Genomic DNA, 22,576 nt, shown 5'->3' with positions numbered 1-22,576 from the left:
TGCAAAGCACACGCCTTACGGCAGTGAGTAGAGTACATACACTGCACATCCCCTATCTACTGCATAAATAGTGCTTAGGCAAGTAGAGTAAAGACATGCCTGAACCCTGTGGGTAAGTACTCTACACGCCCCAGCAGTGCCTCTCCTGTCTACATTGCTATTTTTAGGAGTTCTGCTGACAGTCTTTCCCTGCTGCCTCCCGCTGCCAGAGCCTTTTTCTGAGGCAGGTAGCTACACATCACGCTGTGGACACAGCTTGCCTTTCACTGAGGCAGGTCGCTACACATGCCCTACATGCTGCTGCCAGTGGTGGGCAGTATAGATAGACCTAAGTGATTTAGGAGCACAAATCCTATCGAATGTTGGCTTCTGCTCCTAAGTCACTTAGGCACGTCTGGAAATCCTATCCAGCATCCGTTTTGCCATCTCAGGACTATTAGCACAAAATAAAATTTGGGGGAGGGGAGTGCTAACAAGCAAGTAACCACTATTTTAGTTCTTGTAAATGTATATCTTTTTCATAAGGAACTAGTTTTCAAGTCTACAGTATGTAAATTGCACATTCCTTGTTTTTGTAGGTTTTTAAGGAAGATCTCCAGGAGCTTAGGTATGCCCATTTATTTCACCTAAATCGTTCACTGTAACTGTTTTTGTACAGCTGCTTCCCTGAAGGGGAACAGGTTGCTGTAATCAACTTTTTAAATGTTATTGCTCTTCGTGGGAGAGAGAGGCTCTGTCTCATTACCAATTCCTCAAGCCCATCTCCTCTAGGTTGCCAGTTGAAAACCAGCTCAGGTCAGTATAATCCAAAAGTTGATACTGTCTAGTGACAGCCTTTGTGAAATGAGTTGGTGTTCTCAGTCCAGTTCCCCGTGAACAAGTAACCCCATCACAAAAGCACCACCATGATTGGCGGTCATGCTTGAGACTCCAAGGATTGAACATGAAGGTAAAACCAGCCACAACCCTAACCAGCGTTTCTCCAGATCATGGCTGAGACACACAAAGAGTGTGGTACAAAGGAACTTGTGTTCTTACTGCCTGGGCTGTACCTGCTCTGTAGATAGAGGATTTGAGGCTCCAGGGCTGTTAGACCAGAAGCTTTCACCAAACACTACCTTTTTAAAAAAAAATTATAGCTCTTCAAAGTTAGGTTTGTTTTAAAATGTCAGAGTGATCAATATAGCATCACACCCATGGACCTGCTGAGAGAACTCTATAAGGGATTGACTTCATCCTTCAAATGCAAGATAACAAAGAGCTGAGCCTGCCACTTCATCCTTGCCTCACCCCTTCCATCCGTTGCCCACCTCCCCCAAAAGAGCTTGATTATCACTTTGCTTATTACCATTATATCAACTGAGCTGTGTGAGGTGAGTGTAACATAACCTGGTCCCGTTCAGATGTAATTTGCATGTACTACTTTGATAATGAGGTCATGTGAAGCCAGGAGAAATATTCAGGCATTGTATAAGATATGATTTGGCATTGAACTCATGCAGTAAATTTCACACATTGGGGAGATGGCACAATTTAGTCCTTTGTGTAGGTTATACAAATGTGACATGCGCACACACACCTGCCGTGCAATATTTTGTTGTTGTTAGTATGTTTGCTAAGACAATGACAACATTTCAGAAGTTGAGGAACTGGCCTACTTTTTGCTTTGAAAGGACAATGATATAACACTCATGAAATCCTACTGCATTGTTCAGCTGTGCTTTGCTGGCTAATTAGCACAAGCGATCACAATGTTTGTTACAAAGACTTAGTAAAATCCATTTCAGTCTATCCAGAGATAATATCTTGGTATAGAAGTTCAGGCACTATAAGCTAGTCCTCACTGCATAGTAGTGATCTTCATGGTTTGTTGCTGAACACGGAAATGAGGAGAAATAAGAGAAAATGCAACCTGTACCCTGCATTATTTGTTTTAATATTTTGTACTGCTGTGTAGTGTCTTTTGTGCCAGGATCTCAAATTATTTTACAAACATTCTCTCTCCTAGCTCCTCGGCGTTCTGGTTTCTGCGTCTTTCATTCCACCAAAGCTACTTTCCTCAAGGTTGTTGGCAATCACATCTAGTCGCTTGCAGTTATTGTCTCATTCCATCCAAGCCTCCTGCCTAACCCCATCCCTCTTTGTACTCTGTCCCCATTTCATCTTTCTGTCACCTTCCATGCTACTCCTACTGCTTGGGACAGTCTCCCTCTTCATCTAGGTCAATGTATTGTCCTGCCTCCTTTGCATTTTTCTAAGAAGCCCTTTCAACACTAACCCATTTTTTTAAAATAAATCTGCACCACTTGGATATTTGACTTTCCAGTCCTTGAACATCTGGTGTACTGGGTCTGAACTTGGTTGCATGTCTGCCCTAGAATGAAGCAGGAGTCTTGTCTGCTCTGTGTTATACATTAAGAAGTGCATTAATGTGCTCAAGAAATAATAAAAGCTCCATGCCACCTGTGAGTAGGTAAATATTATCCCTGTTGTACAGCAGAAATTGAGGTTGAGAAATGAAACTTTCCAAAGCACAAGTCAGTATTAGAGTTGGAAATAGAATCCAGGAGTCCTGACCTCCACTCTTGCCACTTGACCACAGTGCCATTGCCTCACACTTGTATGGGTTTTTTTTCCCTCCCACTAATAGATTAATCATGTTGTTACCAACCCTTTTCCCTAGAGGAAGATCTTCATCACTCAGCCGAGGTGACTCTTGTTACAGGACTGGCCTGGATTACTAACGGAAGAAAGTATAGGAGAGTGACAGTATACATGCCTCGTTGCTGCTGTTAACGTGGTTGGCGTAGCCATAAAAGTTCGCTTGCCTGTACATTCGTGCTGCTCTCAGACCTAGGAGTTGACACTGGTAGTCTTCTCTGGCACCCTCGGGAGAGTCTAATAAGCTAGTTAAGTTAAGGGGAGGTGTCTTCTAACATTTTCATCTCCGAATGAAAATCATTTCTTTAAATCGCTGTCTCTGCTCACCTTGAGGCGAGATTTTTAAATGAGTAAATAGTGTCTTTCTGGTCACAAGGGCATACAGAGAGATTTTGAAATATAGGTGTGTTGGCTCTTTTCACAACTTCAGTGATTCTCATGGGAGATGACATTGATGTTGTTGCACAGCGTATCTGAGCTGGAGACAAAGCGCACACTCGCTGCCCCAGGGATGTAGTCATTAAGCAAAGAAATATCTCCATGTACATCGACTGGCGTGGGTCGCTGGCCCAAGATTTCTCATCGGCACCAGGACCGCATGCATGAAGAATACATGTGGCTAAGCAACAGCTCCTATATTGATTAGCTGCCGGAATTTGGCCAGAGCAGAGCGCCAGCAGGTTGTCTGTCGTTTCTCCTCCAGAAGTTATGGGCTTGAGTCATATTCTTGCTTTCGTCTTCCTCATAGTCTTTACCATTCCCTTCAGTGAGACTGAAAACTGTTTTGGCTGGAATCGGACAGGCAAAGGTCCTGTAACTCTCAGCAGCTTGACAGCTGCTTTTATGGTCTTTAGTTCCTTACCCCGGGTCTTAGCCTCAATAGATCTAGTGGAAAAGGAGGCAGGGAGGGCAAGCCCACTTAGGATTGATTACATCACTGTGGATTGTCTCTCTAGTTGTCATCCAGTATCGCAACACGCAGGTTATCTCCAGGCATACACTTTCATCAGAGAGAATAGCAACCTCTCAGATTCACCTTTCATTTAGCAATACAGAAGCTGCTGAGCCAGTGGGAGTGAGTCTGTGACCACTGCCAGGAATATTTTTCTGTGCACGCTTAGTAGTTTTGTAGCTCAGGCCAGCACATGGTCCAGTAACATTGGATAAGGGTGTCCTCACAGCCTGCTCCTTGTCCCACAGATCGCTCCTTGAGACATTCTTTTCAACAAATCCTTTGCAAAATGATCACTGCTGGATACTTACACCGTCTCTAGCTCAGTACTGTTTGTCTGATCTCTTCCTCCCGTGACTGGACTAAACTGTAAGCTGCTTGAGCCAGGGACAATGTCTGCACATGGTTGGTTTCCTGAAAACATAAGTTGAATTGCAAAAATAATGCAGTTGCAAAGGTGGCGTTAGTACTTCTTATGTGTTTGAGTAATCCACACCGGGACAATAAACACAGTGCACTGATATGTACCATTAGGTCCCCTTCGTTCAGCCCTTACAGAGGAGGAGCCAGGAAGAGTTGTTTGCGATATGGAATCTTGTTCCTTGCTGGGGTGTTTCAGGTAAAACACTTACCCAGACAGTGTTTGAATTGTAGGACATTGCCTTTCATGGAGAAGGAGATACACACACAGCCGGAAAAGCATTCCTCTGTGCCTCTTGCCCACTTCCCTCTCTGTGCCTTCTTCCATGTGTTTCCATATGCCGGGAATACCCTCCCCACTAATGTAAATCATACTTCCCCTTCAAGAAGCTATTTAAAATCCACCTTTACCATTAAGCATTCAAGATCTAATGGCCACACACCACTCCGTATAAATTCTTACCTTATTCCTGTTTGTTCCTATCCCACCTATAACCAATAAGCCATTCAGGCCAGGGACCTTTCCTTTTCTTTTCTGATCTTTGATTGGTATGTGCACTAAGGCATTATGTCAATGATTAATAATATTGCACATTCCATGTAACGTGGTTTTTTTAATAAGTGCTCTGAGCTATTCCAGAGATTTCCACATCACTCTGAGGTGCCATTCTTTGCAAATCTTTTCCTTCTCTTTCCCTTGAACTTTAAGATGGAAGTAAAATCAAAAAGTGTTGGTTGAGATTTTCCAAAGTACCCAGCATTGGCCTAATTCTGCTCCCATTAAAGTCACTGGTAAAACTCCAATTGACTTCACTGAGAGCAGTTAGGCCAGTGCTGAGCACCTTTGAAATTCAAACTTGATGTATCTAACCATTTGCTTTAGAGAATAAAGGCTATCCAAGGAAGGAGGGAAAGGTGAAATGGAGTTCCTAAGACCCCTGCTCTAAAAGGTAGTGGAATCCTGCTAGGCTGTGTTCCTCGCAATTTGACTGAACTTCAGTGATTGCTTAAAATCTGATGGCAGTTCTAACTGAGGAAAAAATGTATAATCTTGATAAAACTATTTGTTTTGAGTTATATAGTGGTTTACATAACTTGGAGAGAGAAGGGTGTGTATCTGTGGTTACAAAACACTTATATATTTGTCTTATATTGTTGACCTTTTCTTTAAGGATACCAGAAGAGTTCATCATGGACTTTGCCAGTGTGGTCTTTGGTAACAGGTTAGTAATTTTATAAATCAATTTACATGCTCTCATCAGAAGTCTAAAGCAGTGGTTTTCAACCTTTTTTCATTTGTGGACCCCTACAAAATTTCAAGTGGAGGTGCTGACCCCTTTGGAAATCTTAGATGTGATTGAAAACCACTGTTCTATGGTAACGACAACCTTTTCCTTAGACATAGTCTGCAGACCCACAAGGGTCCATGGACCACAGGTTGAAAACCACTGGTCTAAAGGATCGTGGGTGATAACCTGGTCCCAATGAAGTAGGGTCCTGGATTTCACCCTACAAGTTTGTTTCTATGTAAAGTGACTGTCTGTTCAAGAGTATACCTCTGTGCAGCAAGCAGCTTCTCTTGCCACATTTAAACCCTTTCTCAAGGCACACTGCTGTTACAGGGACTTTCATTGGTGACCCACAACTAATAATCCCAACATAGTAGCTCACGAAAGCTTATGCTCAAATAAATTGGTTAGTCTCTAAGGTGCCACAAGTACTCCTTTTCTTTCTAATCCCAACATATAAATTGTTTTTTCCCCAAATCCCTGACCTTCCCCATGAAGATTCAGTCTTCGGTCTATGTAGTTTGTCTTTTGCTCAATATGACTTGCACTGTAAGTGCCGTGAATCAGGGGTCATATTTACTTTTATGCACTGTTCCTCCATGATGAATACATTCATGTGTATGGACAATTAAACTAATGGTTGAGGTTTTTAAAACAGTGCAGGGAATTTAGCCACAGTTCTTGCACTGCTTAGACAGAGGACATGTAGCTGAATCTCTTGAACTGCCTTGAAAATCTCAACTAGTATATCTGCAATTGAGGGCAAGTGGTGAAATCCCAGACTGTGTCAGGTATTCCTGGGGATTTCTGCACCCTAAAATTAAAAATTCTGCACACTATTTAAAAATTCTGCTTATTTTGTCAAAATACAATATAATCACACCAGTTTCAGTTCTTTTGGTAATTTTATGTCAAAATACCCATCAGCAAGTATGTCTGTAACAATACAGACGACAACAAAAATTCAGGAAATGTTTTTTGGCAAATAGATTCTCTACTAGGCATATTAATACAGAACTTGATGTATTTTGGTGACAATTATGTTCTGTTACAGTGAAATTAAATATTGCATTTAAACAAAGTCATTATACAAAAATAGGTTATACAAAAGTATTGTAATGACCTGGCCTAAGAGGGCGCTAGCATCCTAAAGGACTGTTTTGTGTCTGTCTGTCATGTCTTGTCCAAGTTCAAGCTTCTATGTGTATTATAAGGTTTTTGAGTCACACCACTGTAGTGGGAGGGGGGTTGGTGAGTTTTGTTTAAGATAGGTGGTTAGCATGGGGAAGAGAGACCCAGCGAAGAATGAGTGAGTGTGTGTGTGTGTGTGTGTGTGTGTGTGTAAGGGTGAGTGTGTGGAGGGAGAGGGGGTGTTTGTGTGGCTTGGGTCTTACACATGATTTGCCAGCTAACACCCCTTTGTCTCCGGATGTGGTATGCATGCCCCCATGCCAGGTGCGGGCAGGAGTGCTGGGGCATTCAGTGATAGATGGGAGCAGAGGGGGATGTGTTCAGGCTCATGTGCACACAGAGATGTTATGTGTATACATAACTAATACATTTGAAAGACGCAAAACTGGAAGAAGGAAGCATTTCAGTGGAAATCACAAATTTTGGATAAAAATATAAAATTCTGCAGGGAACATTAATTCTGCACAAATTCTGCATCGTGCAGTGTCACAGAATTCCAGTAGTAGTAGTCAAGTGCAGTGGAAACCAGCAGTTCCTTTGGGAGACTCAGAATGATTTTGGGTTTGTCCCTCAGTTTCCCTATGTGTAAGATGGGGATAATGATACTTTCCCCAACAGATGGAAATGCTATGAAGAGTTAGATATTATGTATGTATGGACAAAATTCAGTCAAGCATGTAGGGACAAAATTAGTAAGGTCAAGGCACAAAATGAGATTAAACTAGCTAGAGATACAAAGGGTAACAAGAAAACATTCTACAAATACATTAGAATCAAAAGGAAGACGAAGGACAGGGTAGGCCTGTTACTTAATGAGGGGGAAAGACAGTAAGAGGAAATGTGGAAATCACAGAAGTTCTAAATGCCCTTTTTGTTTGTTTCCACCAAAAGATTAGTAGTGATCGGACATATAACGTAGAGAATTCCTGTGAAAATGAGGCAAGATCTGAGGCTAAAGTAGGGAAAGAACAAGTTAAAAATTACTTACACAAGTTAGATGTCTTCAAGTTGGCATGGCCTGATGAAATACATTCTAATACTCAAGGAGCTGAATGAGGAGATACCTGAGCCATTAGCCATTATCTTTGAAAACTCATGGAAGATGGGAGAGATTCCAGAGGACTGGAAAGGGGCAAATATAGTGCCCATCCATAAAAAGGGGAAAAGGACAACTCCAGGGAATTATAGACTAGTCAGTTTAACTTCAGTACCTGGTAAGATAATGGAGCAAATAATCAAGCAACCATTCCCAGAGAGTAGTTATCAGTAGTTCACAGTCAAGTTGGAAGGGCTTATCGAGTGGAATCCCTCTGGGATGTGTCCTTGGATCCAGTTCTGTTCAATATCTTCTTCAATGATTTAAATAATGGCATAGAGAGTATACTTACAAAGTTTGCAGATGATACCAAGCTGAGAGGAGTTGCAAGAGCTTTGGAGGATAGGATTGAAATTCAAAACGATCTGAAGAAACGGTCTGTAGTAAATGGGATGAAATTCAATAAGGACAAATGCAAAGTATTCACTTAGGAAGGAACAATCAAATTCCACACATACAGAATGGGAAATGACTGTCCAGGAAGAAGTACTGCGGAAAGGAACGTGGGGGTTATTGTCAGTCACAAGCTACATATGAGTCAACAGTGTAATACTATTGCAAAAAAAGCAAACAACACTCTGGGATGTATTAGCAGGAGTGTTGTAAGCAAGACACAAGAAACAATTTTTCCATTCTACTCTGTGCTGATAAGGCCTCAGCCAGAGTACTGTGTCCCGTTCTGGACGCCACACTTCAGGAAAGATATGGACAAATTGGAGAAAGTCCAGAGGAGAACAACAAAAATGATTAAAGGTCTACAAAACGTGACCTAGGAGGAAAGATTGAAAAAATTGGGTTTGTTTGGTTTGGAGAAGAGAAGACTGAGATGGGGACATGACAATGCTCTTCAAGTACATAAAAGGTTGTCACCAGGAGGAGGGTGAAAAAATGTTCTCCTTAACCTCTGAGGATAGGACAAGAAGCAATGGGCTTAAATTGCAGCAAGGGAGGTTTAGGTTGGACATTAGTAAAGGCTTCCTGTTAGGGTGGTTAAGCACTGGAACAAATTGTCTCAGAAGGTTGTGGAATCCCTTCACTGAAGATTTTTAAGAACAGGTTAGACCAGTGGGGGCCGGGCAGGCAGGGAGCCAGGACCCAGACCCTGCCACGCACAGGGCCAGGCAGCCGGGACCTGGACCCCCACATGCAGGGACAGGCAGCCGGAAGCTGGATATTTTTTAGCATACAGCTGTGTACTAATTGGGCCGCAGGTTGACAACCACTGGGTTAGACAAACATCTATCAGGAATGGTCTAGTTATTACTTAGTCCTGCCTTGAGTGCTGGGGTCTGGATTAGATGACCTATTGAGGTCCCTTCCAGTCCTATACTTCTATGATTATTCATTATCATTAAGCTTTCTATAACTTGCATTGTACAGAGCATATTCATTAGCATGCTTCATTAACAGTCTAACCACATGTGCCGTGCTGTATGCTGTGCTGTAATTGTTAGAAACTTTCCTAGATCGAGTTCAGTCATCCAACCGTATTGACTTGAGAATTCAATCCAGGTGATTTGATGACACTCTAGAAGGGTTAATAGATGGTGCTGCACTAGTCAGAATTCATTTACCTGATCGCTTAGTGGATTAGTGAGCTACACCAAATCAAGGAGGATTAGAGCAGCCTATTTTTCTTCCCCTCTAGGGGGTCCTTTCTCCCAGATGGATCCTCCACCCTTATTTAATCTCTCCCCATATTTATAAACGGCTTGATCTTGCATGTGCTGAGTGCTCCTCACTGAGAGTTGAGGGCACTCATCCCTGTCAGAATCAAGCCCAGCATTGTTATTTGATATAATTATTTTCTCCTTGTTCTTGGTAGTTTTGTTTTACCCCAAGCAAATGGATGAATGAGGCTACAGAAGTTCAAACTATTATTAATTTTCCTTGTTTAGGCTCTTTGCTCAAAGTACAGATTACTTGGGAGCAGGTATACATTTTACTCTTTTCTTCCTTTCTGTAATCTTCTTTCTGAATTACACCATGGTAGATGTCAGAATGCAGAGTTCATAGGCGCCAAGTGAAATGTTGGCGATGGAGAGAGACGTTTGAAGGGAGGGTGGAATGTGCATGAATTATCTATTTTCATCCAGGCTACTATTGTGTTAGAGAATTTAGCTTTTTTAATTTCAGAAGAGTTAACTCCAGCTGTGATTATCCAATGTAATCTGGCTTCATGTTTGAGAACCAGAACAGAGGGACCTGTAGGACCATGTATCATTTCCATGCAAATCTGCTTCATGAGCTAACACCTAATCCTACATTTTCTTAATGAATTATAAATGTATGTATGGTCGTTCTAAGTACATGACCACTGGAGTGAGAAGTATTAGATGTTTTGATTCAGAACTCATATGAACTACATATCCCAGAGGAATCCATTTCAGAGAAACATTTGACCTCTTATTTTTATGGTTTCCCAGGCATTCTGGCCTATCCACATAATTTTGCACCTTAAAAGACAGTTCCAAAACTCTACAAAATTAAAAATTGTATTTCTCTTTATATCTCCACAGTTTCAGACACATCAAGCTGTGTAGATAAAGGGAGAAGAGCAGCATGTCTGATAGACACCATCAGATAAACTGCGAGAAATTAAAGCTGCTTTTTGAAAGGGATTACTATAGATTCTCCAACTTTTAATACCTACAATAAATTTAGTACAATTTAATTTTAATCCAGATTACTGTATTGTCAGATCATTGCTTAGAGTGGGTCCCATGGTTCTGTGTGTCTCACTGATTCGTGTGCTCTTGTTACACAATAGTATTTTCATACATTCCTTTTAGGCAAATGCTGCTATGTCCGGAATTAATTTGTCATTAATTTTGACATTGGTAGTTCATTCCAGATGCTCTCCTGTGGCAATGCGTTTTGCTTAGGGTACTGTGACACACTAATTTAGGTCCCCATGAATATCATTATGTCCCAAGTGTAATGTGGTGCATCCCAGTGTTCCTTCACTCACACTGTTCCCAGACAGTTCTGTGTGAAGCGTTGCATGCTGATAGTACATGGGGTCACTGGTGGACGCACTTTACACACACACACACACAAAAAAAAAAAAAATTAAAGTGCTTTTGAAGACAAGAGGCGCCAGCAGGCGCCTTCCAGCAGGCGCCGTGAAGACTCTGTGAAGTTAAAAGTGTCTTATGTTTTGTAGTGTAAATAAACTCTTCTTTTCCTATCACCAACATCCCATTTCTTTTCACTTTGGCTGCTATTTTTCTACCATCTTTGCTGTGTTCTCATGCATTGATTTTCCGTTTCCAGCTGCATTTGTATGCATTTGTATACTAGGTGAAGAGGGTTAAGAAGGTGTTGACTGAAAATGAAACTACCCTGTAAAGAGAAGTTTATAGCTATCAGTCCAGCACCAAGCTAAAGGTCTAAATTTTGTCCACAGAGTTTTTGTGACTTCTAAGTGAGAGTCTGAGGCTAAGTCTCGTCACACTTGTTTGCACTATGGACCTTTAACACCAACCACCCCAACCTAGAAAATGGAAAAATACTTCTCATTCCACCTCTCCCCCCAAGAGCCTACTGCCTAACTGAAGTGTCTTCCACTGACTGACATTAGCATGTACAAAGGCAAGAAATTGCAGCGTGGATATTTTTGAGGAGATCTTCCTGCAAACGATACCCTGTAGCAGCTTGCCATTGAGGGGAAGGCATGCTTATAATGTTTAATCCTGTCAGGATTCTGCTAATGCCCATTTCTAGGCTCTGACTCCTCATAGTCGCACCCAGCTGTGTTGACCTATTTCTTATCCATGGGCTGACTATGGGCAAGAGCCAGATGATCTATTTCCTCTGCTCATGTTTTTGTCCACACTACCAGGGATGCCTCTCAGTTCTGAAAATAACCTGTGGTTTTTTTGTTTGTTTTTGCCTTTGCTCTACACAAGAACATCATACTACCTTAGGCTGTCAATGTTACACACCTTTGTCTAACTGCTAATTTCTCTGGACAAATTATAAGGAGACACCAAGCAAACCGTACGCCTGGATCTGAGTAGAGATAGCCATTAGACTATCAAGCGAATGTATCCTTGTTTGTGAAAAGAGGACTCTCTTCTGAAATAAAATATGTAATTAGATTATGTGAAGCATCATCCAGCCCTTGGTTGGAGTAGCTTTGAAATGTACCATAAATAACTTACCCTGGCACAAGAAGCTTAGCCCAAAAAAAAAAAAAAAAAAAGGGTGAGTAACACAAAGTTCAGACTGTCTCCCCAGCAGACCTCTGGAGACAGTTTTATGAGTACACCTAAAAATGGACGCTTGTTGTGTCTTTGTATCAGATTTGGCTTGTTTACTTACCCTGAGTTTAAGAGGCTATTAAAATTTTAAAGACTGCCAGGCATCTGAAGTTTAATCACCGTCAACTGCATTTTCTCATAGAAATACACAGCATGTGTGACTCTTGCTACAAAATATGATGTGTAAGAAGCCAAAACTTTCATTTATTAGACTAGACAAAATCATAAAAGTCATGTCGGGGCTTGCTGTGACTGAGCATTACATAAGGAACTCTGATCCAATCCACTTCACCTACTCTAACAAGGACCCAGAGATGACATTTTACTGCGTGCTTCAGACTGCTCCCTGATGTGAACATCAGGTGTGCTCTGCTGCAGCAGTGCTGTATGTGTTTGCTATGGGGAGGGCAGTTGGGGAGGAGGGTGTTGGCACATCTTAATTTCTGTGTTTAAACCCTCTTTTTCCTTTCTTATTTGCTAGTGCTGGCCTCACATGGAGATAAAGATATGTTATTGGCAGAGGGACCCTAGTTGTTAATAGTGCATCACTGACATATATTATATATTACCTTGATTCCAATTTCAACACTCAGGTCTCTACCATAACCCTTTGGCAGATCATTACTGTGACCTCCGTTTACTGAAATTACCCACAGTAGTTCGATAAATTATCTATTGAAAAGTGCAGCAAAAGGCGAGAAGCGTGTGTGTAGTCTGAGCACAAGATGCAGCACCTTTACAAAACCTTGATTTCTTCAGACTGCTCTGAACGACGCTAGCCGCAGAGGGGAAGTGTGTTCGTACTGAGAGATATTTTTTCCCTTTAGATTTTTGCCTTGCACGTATGCTTCATAATTTCCCTTCCCTGGTTTATCTTCCAGGCGTCCTGTTGCTGAAGCCACAACTATGAAACAAGGAAATAAGCTGCCAAGTGTTAATGACATTAAGTGGAGAGTGGACGTGGCTATATCGACAAGGTAAGGAATAAAAGCTTGCGGGACCAGTGAAAGGGTTTTCCAACTCTAAACTCTAATTGCAGTGCCACTTCTCAATGCTAAAATATATCTCACTGTGAGATTTGCATGCAGTGTTAAACGGTACGGTATGGAGATAACCTTGAGTAACACACAAATCAGATTATATACAGGGCTACTGTTACATAAAATCAGTCTGCTGGAAATGCTTGCATCATTTGTTAAGACAGTTCATGCATTTTTATGCCTTCTGTTGTTTGTTTAGATTTCTAAAACATGCATGCTAGAAGTTCCCCTCCCTGTATGTGTGTGAAGCTCTGTGACACCCTTCCAATATTTTAAAATGCACAATAATAAATTTAATTAGTGCCTTTCCAGTGGCCACAATTGTAACCCAATCCAGTCCCACTATGTAATTACACCGTATAACAGCTAACCACATCCTGTCCCCCCCCTCCCGAACACCACAAAGGAAGATGAGCTTTGTAGCCTGTGGAGAAGGTGGATAAAGCTGGACTCTGGCAGGCCAAGCATGAAAGTAAAAGGAAACTTCCCTTTTCTTTTGTATCAGAGGAGTTCCATTTCTAGTGCCTCCCCTGACTGCACCTGTGTTTGTATGGTCCAAGGGGAGAGGCAGTCCCTTGGGTAACCTGGGCCTTAAAACCCAAGACTGCCACCTTGACTTTCATCTGGAAGCCCACAGGCAACCTGTGCAGCTCTTGGAGCAGCAGTGCTATGAGCTCCAGCATATACTATTAGTAAGCAAGCCACCACATTTGGAACTAGCTGCAGTTTCTAAGTGGTGTCAGGGTGTAGCCCTGAGTAGAGTGCATTACAACAGTCTTTATCTCAGAGTGACAAAGGCATGGGTCAGTACACATTGAAACCAAAGAGGACACTCCCCTTACCAAGCAGATGGGAAAAAATGCTCTTGGACACAGTTACTACCTGCGTCTCCAACAATAGTCTAAACTGCACCCCTGATTTACAGATAATGGCCCCACACACGTTGCAGCTGAGATAACTCCAGCCAGTTCACTTGGCTGCTTCCCCCAACTTTCTAACATTGTCTCTGTCTCACCTGGACTGAGCCTCGGTCAGCCAACCATCCTTCGAACCCCAGTCTCCTTTAGATGTCTGGTTATCCTTTCAGGTCCATTGGTGGGATCAACTGTAATTGAGAAGAGTGGAGCTGAATATCATCTGCACACTATAGACACAGCAGCTCTTGTCTCCTTACTAAGCCTCCTTGCAGCCTAATTTACACATTGACTAAGAGAGACAACAGAGCAGAACCTTTGCAGTACCCTACATGAGAGAGCTCTTGGGTGGATAAACAATCATCCATAATTACCCCTTGGGACCACTCTTCTGAATAGGAGTGAATCCATTTCAGAATAGTTCTGTCTACTCCTGCTAGGGACCTCACAGCCTTGTGAACAGCCGTTTATGATCAGCCAGGCCAAAGCACATCTTACACTAGCCATGTAGATACATTGTCTTTGGGCAGAGCCAGGAAGAAAGAGTGACCAGTACTGCTCATGCAATTTCTGTCCCTCAGACCTGGTCTGAACCGAGACTGACCAGGTTGAAGGTAATATGGAGTGCTGACACTGGTCTAGCTGCTTGGCCATCTTTCCTAAAAGAGGAAATATTCTAGGTAATCTTTCCCAAAAGAGGCAGATGCAATGTGAGTCAGTAGCTGAGATTGTTGGGCTCAAGATAATTTCTTTAGTAGTGGACCCACCAGTGCATCCCTGAGAAGCTGTCTCCTTACCTTCAGTCAAAGAGACGCTGGCATGACACCAACAATGGCCATGGTGTCTCACTGCTGTCCTTTACCAACCAAGAGGCCCATGGGTCTGGTGCACTGTGGCAACCCAAAATGGGCAATATTGGCCAAAACTTAGCCAAAGAAGACACCGCATTTGTCTGCTTGAGACATTACCCTGCACCCACAGATGCAGCAAACTATTGGAAGCCAAGCAACTTTTAACTACTAGCTGTGCAGCCAACTCAGAGCGCGGAGGATGTTGGGCACTCGCCATTGACTGAACTGAATTATACAAAGCAGATAGGGTAGTTACAACTAAGGAGTGCCCTGAGGTGTGTTCTAAAGCAGTGGGTCGCAACCAGGGGGCTGCAAGCAAGTTTCAGGGGGTCCCCAAGCAGGGCCAGCATTAGACTCGCTGGGGCCTAGGGCAGAAAGCCAAAGCCCCACCGCATGGGGCTGAAGCCTGGGGCCCTGAGCCCTGCCATGTGGGGCTATAGCCAAAGCCTGAGCAACTTAGCTTCATGGAGGGCCCTGTTGCATGGGGCACCAGGCAGTTGCCCTGCTTGCCACCCCCTAACACCAGCCCTGGCTTTTATATGCAGAGAGACAGTTGTTGTGGCACAGGTGGGTCATGGAGTTTTTATAGCATGTTGGGGGGGCCTCAGAAAGAAAAAGATTGAGACCCCCTGTTCTAAAGAGTTCCACTCAGATGCCACTACACTGCAAATTCTTTCTGTAAGATAGAGCAAAGCATGCAGATAGATAACCTTAGCCTCAGTGGCTCGAGGGCCCCATAATAGCTTCACCATTCCTTCCAAACAACTCAGGAACAGTATGTCTTCCACTTTCTGTATTCTTCCCTTTTATTTTCCTTTCCAGTCACCCTGCCACTCCCCTCCCCCTCAGAAATTCTTGTTTGTCATCTGGCCATCGCCTCTGCTGAAGAGATGAGGAAGCAGAGTGATCCCAGGCTTCCAGCTCTGATGCTTGTCAGTACCTGACCTGGCTTTGGCAACATCCGCTGGTGCAGGCAGCACAGGGATGACTCATTTCCCACTCCTCTGGTCACCAAATAGACTCTGGAATAAAATAGCAAGCCACAAACTTAGCACAGTCTCCAGGAGAGCTTGATTCCCCAGCTGGGGCTGCAGTTTAGAGCAGAAGAGGAATGGAAGGGTTTAGGGCACTGTTGTTTAGTGCTGCTTGACATAAGATACATAGCAAGATGATCTGTGTTCTTTTTTGCTAACAGTATTTGGGTGATTTTCATCCCTATTGTATCTCTGTAGAAATCAGTGGAATTACACTAGGGTTGACTTTGGCTTATTATCTGTAATGATTACAAGTTTGAATACATTTCCTTTTAAATATAAAAGCTCCTTTTTTAGTCTGCTACCTCAGTATGAAAGTGAATTTGATAGGGTTCTGTTAATTTGTGTTCCTCTGAATTTCCTACCCAGCCAAATGTGAATGCTTGATTGAAATGTTTGGAAATGATTCATGTGAGCTCTATGGGACCTCTCTCGGACACCGGAAAGGGTTAACTTATAATCCTATATTATAGCATTGCAAATGTGTACTATTTTAATACTAATCATGTAAATAATTTCAGTTCATTGGCCCGTGCATTGCAACCGTCCATTTTAATGCTGCTGAAGCTTTCGGATGGGACAGCTCATCGCTTTGAAGTAAGTCTGGTTATTCTACTAGATAAAGAGAGAGATCCACTTTACGTTCCTTTTAGAAAGTTAAATTGCTATTAAAAAGGTTAAAGCCTTCATGGACAATTCATTTTTTTTCTTTAGTATATTCTGATTTCTGTGCAGCCACACACAGTATATTACAAAACTCCAGCCAAAATGATTTCTTATCTTCTTCTTGGGCATGCGAAACTCAAACAGCTCAATGGGACTAAATCGGGGGGCCCAGGTAATCTTCATCCAAGAATATTAAAGGAATTGGCACATGAAATTGCAAGCCCATTAGCAAGAATTTTTAATGAATCTGTAAACTCAGGGGTTGTACCGTATGATTGGAGAATTGCTAACATAGTTCCTATTTCTAAGAAAGGGGAAAAGTGATCCAGGTAACTATAGGCCTGTTAGTTTGACATCTGTAGTATGCAAGGTCTTGGAAAAAATTTTGAAGGAGAAGGTAGTTAAGGACATTGAAGTCAATGGTAAATGGGACAAAATACAACATGGTTTTACAAAAGGTAGATTGTGCCAAACCAACCTGATCTCCTTCTTTGAGAAAGTAACAGATTTTTTAGACAAAGGAAACACAGTGGATCTAATTTACCTAGATTTCAGTAAGGCGTTTGATACCGTGCCACATGGGGAATTATTAGTTAAATTGGATAAGATGGGGATCAATAGGAAAATTGAAAGGTGGATAAGGAATTGGTTAAAGGGGAGACTACAACGGGTCCTACTGAAAGGTGAACTGTCAGGCTGGAGGGAGGTTACCAGTGGAGTTCCTCAAGAGTCGGTTTTGGGACCAATCTTATTTAATCTTTTTATTACTGACCTCGGCACAAAATATGGGAGTGTGCTAATAAAGTTTGCAGATGATACAAAGCTGGGAGGTATTGCCAATTTAGAGAAGACAGGGATATCCTACAGGAGGATCTGGATGACCTTGTAAACTGGAGTAATAGTAATAGGATGATATTTAATTGTGAGAAGTGAAAGGTCATGCATTTAGGGATGAATAACAAGAATTTTAGTTATAAGCTGGGGACGCATCAATTAGAAGTAATGGAGAAGGACCTTGGAGTATTGGTTGATCATAGGATGACTATGAGCCACCAATGTGATATGGCCATGAAAAAAGCTAGTGCGGTCTTGGGATGCATCAGGAGAGGTATTTCCAGTAGGGATAAGGAGGTTTTAGTACCGTTATACAAGGCACTGGTGAGACCTCACCTGGAATACTGTGTGCAGTTCTGGTCTCCCATGTTTAAGAAGGATGAATTCAAACTGGAACAGGTACAGAGAAGGGCTACTAGGATGATCCGAGGAATGGAAAACTTGTCTTATGAAATGAGACTCAAGGAGCTTGGCTTGTTTAGCCTAACTAAAAGAAGGTTATGGGGAGATATGATTGCTCTCTATAAATATATCAGAGGGATAAATACCAGAGAGGGAGAGGAATTATTTAAGCTCAGTACCAATGTGGACACAAGAACAAATGGATATAAACTGGTCATTGAGAAGTTTAGACTTGAAATTAGACGAAGGTTTCTAACCATCAGAGGAGTGAATTTTTGAAATAGCCTTCCAAGGGAAGCAGTGGGGGCAAAAGATCTATCTGGCTTTGAGATTAAACTCGATAAGTTTATGGAGGAGATGGTATGATGGGATAACATGATTTTGGTAATTAAATATTCATGGTAAGTAGGCCCGATGGGATATTAGATGGTGTGGGATCTGAGTTACCCAGGAAAGAATTTTCTGTAGTATCTGGCTGGTGAATCTTGCCCATATGCTCAGGGTTTAGCTGATCGCCATATTTGGGGTCGGGAAGGAATTTTCCTCCAGGGCAGATTGGAAGAGGCCCTGGAGGTTTTTCGCCTTCCTCTGTAGCATGGGGCACGGGTCACTTGCTGGAGGATTCTCTGCTCCTTGAAGTCTTTAAACCACGATTTGAGAACTTCAATAGCTCAGACATAGGTGAGGGTTTTTTTGTAGGAGTGGTGGGTGAAATTCTGTGGCCTGCGTTGTGCAGGAGGTCAGACTAGATGATCATAATGGTCCCTTCTGACCTAAATATCTATGAATCTGTTTTGTTGAAACTTTGGTTTCCAAAGAAATAGTAATCACTCCAAAGTAGTATTGCATAATTTCTGGTGATTAACACTTTTTATAGTTTTATTATTGACTTTAATCTTAAAATAAGACAATGTTTTTTGATGGCTGGGAAGTTACTGAAGCAATTTATGAAATGCAAGATGCCCCACTAAGCCTGTTACTTTTGCCACAGAAGATAATTATCAGGTATCTTTACTCATTTTCTCTTTAATACACATCCTGCTTCTAGAAAGAGAGCAGAAAATTTTGGTGCCTTTTTTACTTCCAATTAAGCAAGGGCATTCTTTTTGACATTGTACATAATGCCTTCCCAGAAAATGGCATGAACTTGTCTGTACTTTTAACCTTTGTAATAGAATGCTGCACTCTATAAATAACGCTGTGTGCATGAGTAGTTCACCTGTTAGTGCTTTTGGCTTCAATTCATACATTAGTTATCTGGTGGTTATGCGCCAGGTATTGGATTAAATGGTTGGCTTCACAACCTTTACTGTGTTTAACGTGGAAAACTGTTTCACAGAAAGACTTAACGTAAAGCTGCTTGGAAAGGCCTGACTGTGATTTGCTACATTGTGAAGTCTTTAAGATGCCATATGACAAAAGATGAAATTCACCCCTGTGCAGAGGCCAGCTCCTGAGACTTAAGTGGTCCATAGGCTTTATGCTAAACTTCTGCACAGGAGTGAATTTCACCCTACCCAAACAAATGAGCACAACTGAAAATTACAAATATTTTCAAAAATCTATTGGAAAATCAGTTCCTCCTTCCCTTAACTGCCAGGATTGGGTTCGGGGTTCCATGTTTTTCTTCCCAGAGGGGACATCAGACACCAAAAGGGCAGTCAGCAATGCAACTCTGCACCTTTTTAAAGGTGGAGCCGTCCTGTCAAGGAGATCTGCTGCTGCGTCTCCCCTAGTGCATGCAAATCACCATGCACAAGCAGCATATCTCATTCTGAATCCTAATCCACCTGCCACATAGATCTGGGTGCTGCAGAACTGGCTGTGAGCAGGATTTCTACATGTTAGAGCCCCTCCAATAGATCTGGAGGTAAATCGGTCTTCTGGTTCAAAGTGCCTTATTCAGGCAGGCAAACATTCTCCACTTCTGAGGTTTCCTTCATGCCCAAGCATGCACACACAGTGACCTGCTAGCTCAGGCATGTTTGTGTTTGGACTGGAAGACCAAGATAATTAATCCAAAGGATTGTTCCACAATGAATAGTACTTTAAAATTATTCTATTGCACACACACAAAAGTTATATGCCCTCTGGTCTGCTGACCCTTCTGTCTCAAGCCATGTTTGCCGGCGCTGAGTGGTTAAATAAAGAAGGGGGGACTGCAACATTTTGAGGCACATTGCTTGCCTGTCGTTTAAGTGAAAAAAAAATAACGCTTTTACTACTCAGCTGCATGAGAGAGTCACAATCAGGTGCTGAATTCCTCTCACTTCACTGGTGGTCCATGCTATGCTTAGCAAACGTGTGATAGGAGTCTCGTGTTGTGGAAGGAACATTTTAGTCTCACAAGGGGTCTGGCAGCATTAATAGATCACTGCTCCCATTTGGCTCCTTGGGGTTTGCAGTGGTAAAGATAAATCCATTAGATTTGTTTCTTCATGCTGAAAAATGAGTGTCTTCCAAGTGAAATGAGCAATATGGGTGCAATTTTTACATGAACCCATGCACAAGAGGCATTCCATTTCTGTAACCATGTAAGCTCTGTAATGTAGCAATAGCCTCAGCCTCATTAACAATCTGCTTGGCTAGCTTTTGCTTTAAGACCTTGACATTAGTGGACATATATTATGCATTTGTCCATCTATTTTCCAAGTGTAATCACATCTGAGGCTGTTACTGTACATCAGTTATTCCTGTGGTTTTCAACCTGTGGGCCGTAGACCCCTGGGGGTCCACAGACTGCCTAAGATTTCCAAAGGGGTCTGCACCTCCACTGGAAATATTTTAGGGGTCCACAAATGAAAAAAGGTTGAAAACCATTGCGTTATTCTATCTAAGGGCATCACTTCGCTAGTGAATGTCATGTGAGAATATGACTGTGAATAGTCAAATTCGCGAACGATGCTAACCATGACTTTGAGACAAGGATAAGTCATCTCCGTCATGTCAGCTAGCCATGGTTAAACCCTACCCGGATCAAGGTTTAAACATCATGGGGCTGACATGATGCTGAACATGCATCCTCCTTATGTACACCAACTGCAAAATCATGGTCTGCATCCTATAAGCTAATTGGTCTCCTCGCAGCAATGTTCTAACACAATGCCATTTTGTAGCGAAGATAAAGTGTAAGGAGTGTATTATCCATTCCACCTAATATACCCCTGTACTTCAGTTAATCAGGGACTCAAGGTCCCTTTGTTTTAGCCAGACCAAATGCCCATTTGAAGATCCACTGGGGCCTGCAGAAATGTGCACAGGCTGCAAGAATCCTTATTTGGAGCATGGAAGCATCTGGGTAAGTCCTGCTAGTGCATTTCAGCCAGGATAAGTCGTCACTTCTGCAGCTTATCTCTAATCCAGCCCATGGATCTGATGAGTGGATTTTGCCCCTGGTAGTTAGGATGCTAACCAGCAGGGAACAAAGAAACCTCAGCTTGGAAGATAACTCGAAGGCGAAACTGGTTCTCACATATTTTATTGTATTTTGTCAATCAGCATAAACATCCTGTTAAGTGACTGGGATCATAAAACTTTGTTTAACCTTCTTATTCACCTCCAGAAGAAGGGCGGGCGGGGGGGGGGGATAGGAATACAGCCAGCGTGCTGGTTTTAATGTTATCTGAATGTGCATTTTGCATAAAGTCATGCGGCCACATTTTTTCGTAACTGCTTTAACAGTGCATCATTGTCCTGTAATCGCAGTTATACCTGAGGCATCATCTCCCATAACTACTTTCCCATTTACAGAGCATGAATAGACTCAGTTTTTTTTTTAACTCCAGTACTTATCCAAACAGTCTGAAAGTTCAAAACGTTCTGGCTGTGACTGACCTGCAAAATGTAAATTATTTTAAAAAAGAACAACTTGTTTTTAAATATATTTGATGTTCTGAAACCACCATCTTGCGTCTAAAAATAAAAGTCGCCTCGTTTGAGCAGACGGGAGGCCAGCGTCGGGTTCAGTTTAGGTGGGTTTTTCCACCTTTTCCTGTGCTGCTGTAAAGTTACAGAAGAGAGTCTAGTGCAGGGGTGGGCTAACTGCGGGCCGCATCTGGCCCACCAGCCGTTTTAATCCGGCCCTTGAGCTCCTGCTGCAGAGCAGGGTTGGGGGCGCTCCAGGCGGGGAGCAGGGTTGGGGGCCGCACCATGTGGCTCCCGGAAGCAGCGGCATGGCCCCCACTCCGGCTCCTCCACATAGGGGCAGCCTGGGGGCTCTGCTCTGCCTGCTGCCCCTACCCCAAACACCGCCCTTGCAACTCCCATTGGCCCACACCCCCAGCCGGAGCCTGCACCCCTTCCCACACCCGTGCCCCAGCCCTGATCCCCCTCCCACCCTCCGAACCCCCGCGCCCCAGCCCGGAGCACCCTCCCACACCCCAGACTCCTCATTCCCAGCCTGCACCCCCAGCCAGAGCCCATACCCCACTCCCCAGCCCGGAGCCCTCTCCCGCACCCTGAACTCCTTGTTTCTGGCCCCACCCTGGAGCCCGCACCTCCAACCAGAGCTCTCACCCCCTCCTGCACCCCAACCCCAATTTTGTGAGCATTCATGGCCTGCCATACAATTTCTATTAACAGATGTGGCCCTTGGGCCAAAAAGTTTGCCCACCCCGGTCTAGTGGGCACTTAAAAACCAGCGCAGCTCGGAACCACCAAAGCTTCCTTGCCTTGAAGAGTCCCAAAGGCATTTTATAATTGCAGAGGTGCAACAAACTCCTTGCCTGCATCTGTATTAGATATAGTGCAAAGTGCCATGTAACTTACTAAATCATGATTGGTTGATCCTGTGCAGCCTCCTTGGTTGCCCCATCTCAAAAAAGATACACTAGAATTGGGAAAGGTGCAGAGAAGGGCAACAAAAATGATGAGGGGGATGGAACAGCTTCCATGTGAGGAGATTAAAAAGACTGGGAAAAGAGACGACTAAGGGGGGTTGACAGAGGTCTATAAAATCATGA

At 42.9% G+C, this 22,576-nt stretch overlaps 1 protein-coding gene across 2 annotated transcripts in view; it reads left to right on the top strand.

Annotated features, from left to right (window-relative positions):
• The window catches only part of COMMD5 (COMM domain containing 5), a 42,184-nt gene that overhangs the window by 8,356 nt on the left and 11,252 nt on the right, over window positions 1-22,576 (top strand). For both annotated transcript variants that reach the window (XM_074962582.1, XM_074962581.1), the window contains exons 3-6: window positions 579-607; window positions 5,206-5,256; window positions 12,756-12,851; window positions 16,235-16,310. In XM_074962582.1, the coding sequence (XP_074818683.1) occupies window positions 579-607; window positions 5,206-5,256; window positions 12,756-12,851; window positions 16,235-16,310 (252 nt within the window). The remainder of the gene's footprint in view (window positions 1-578; window positions 608-5,205; window positions 5,257-12,755; window positions 12,852-16,234; window positions 16,311-22,576) is intronic.

This window comes from Natator depressus, chromosome 9, assembly GCF_965152275.1.
Source record: "Natator depressus isolate rNatDep1 chromosome 9, rNatDep2.hap1, whole genome shotgun sequence".
Taxonomy (NCBI): Eukaryota; Metazoa; Chordata; order Testudines; family Cheloniidae; genus Natator; species Natator depressus.
Note: the sequence above shows the minus strand (reverse complement) of the source record. Positions and strands in the feature narration are given on the sequence as shown.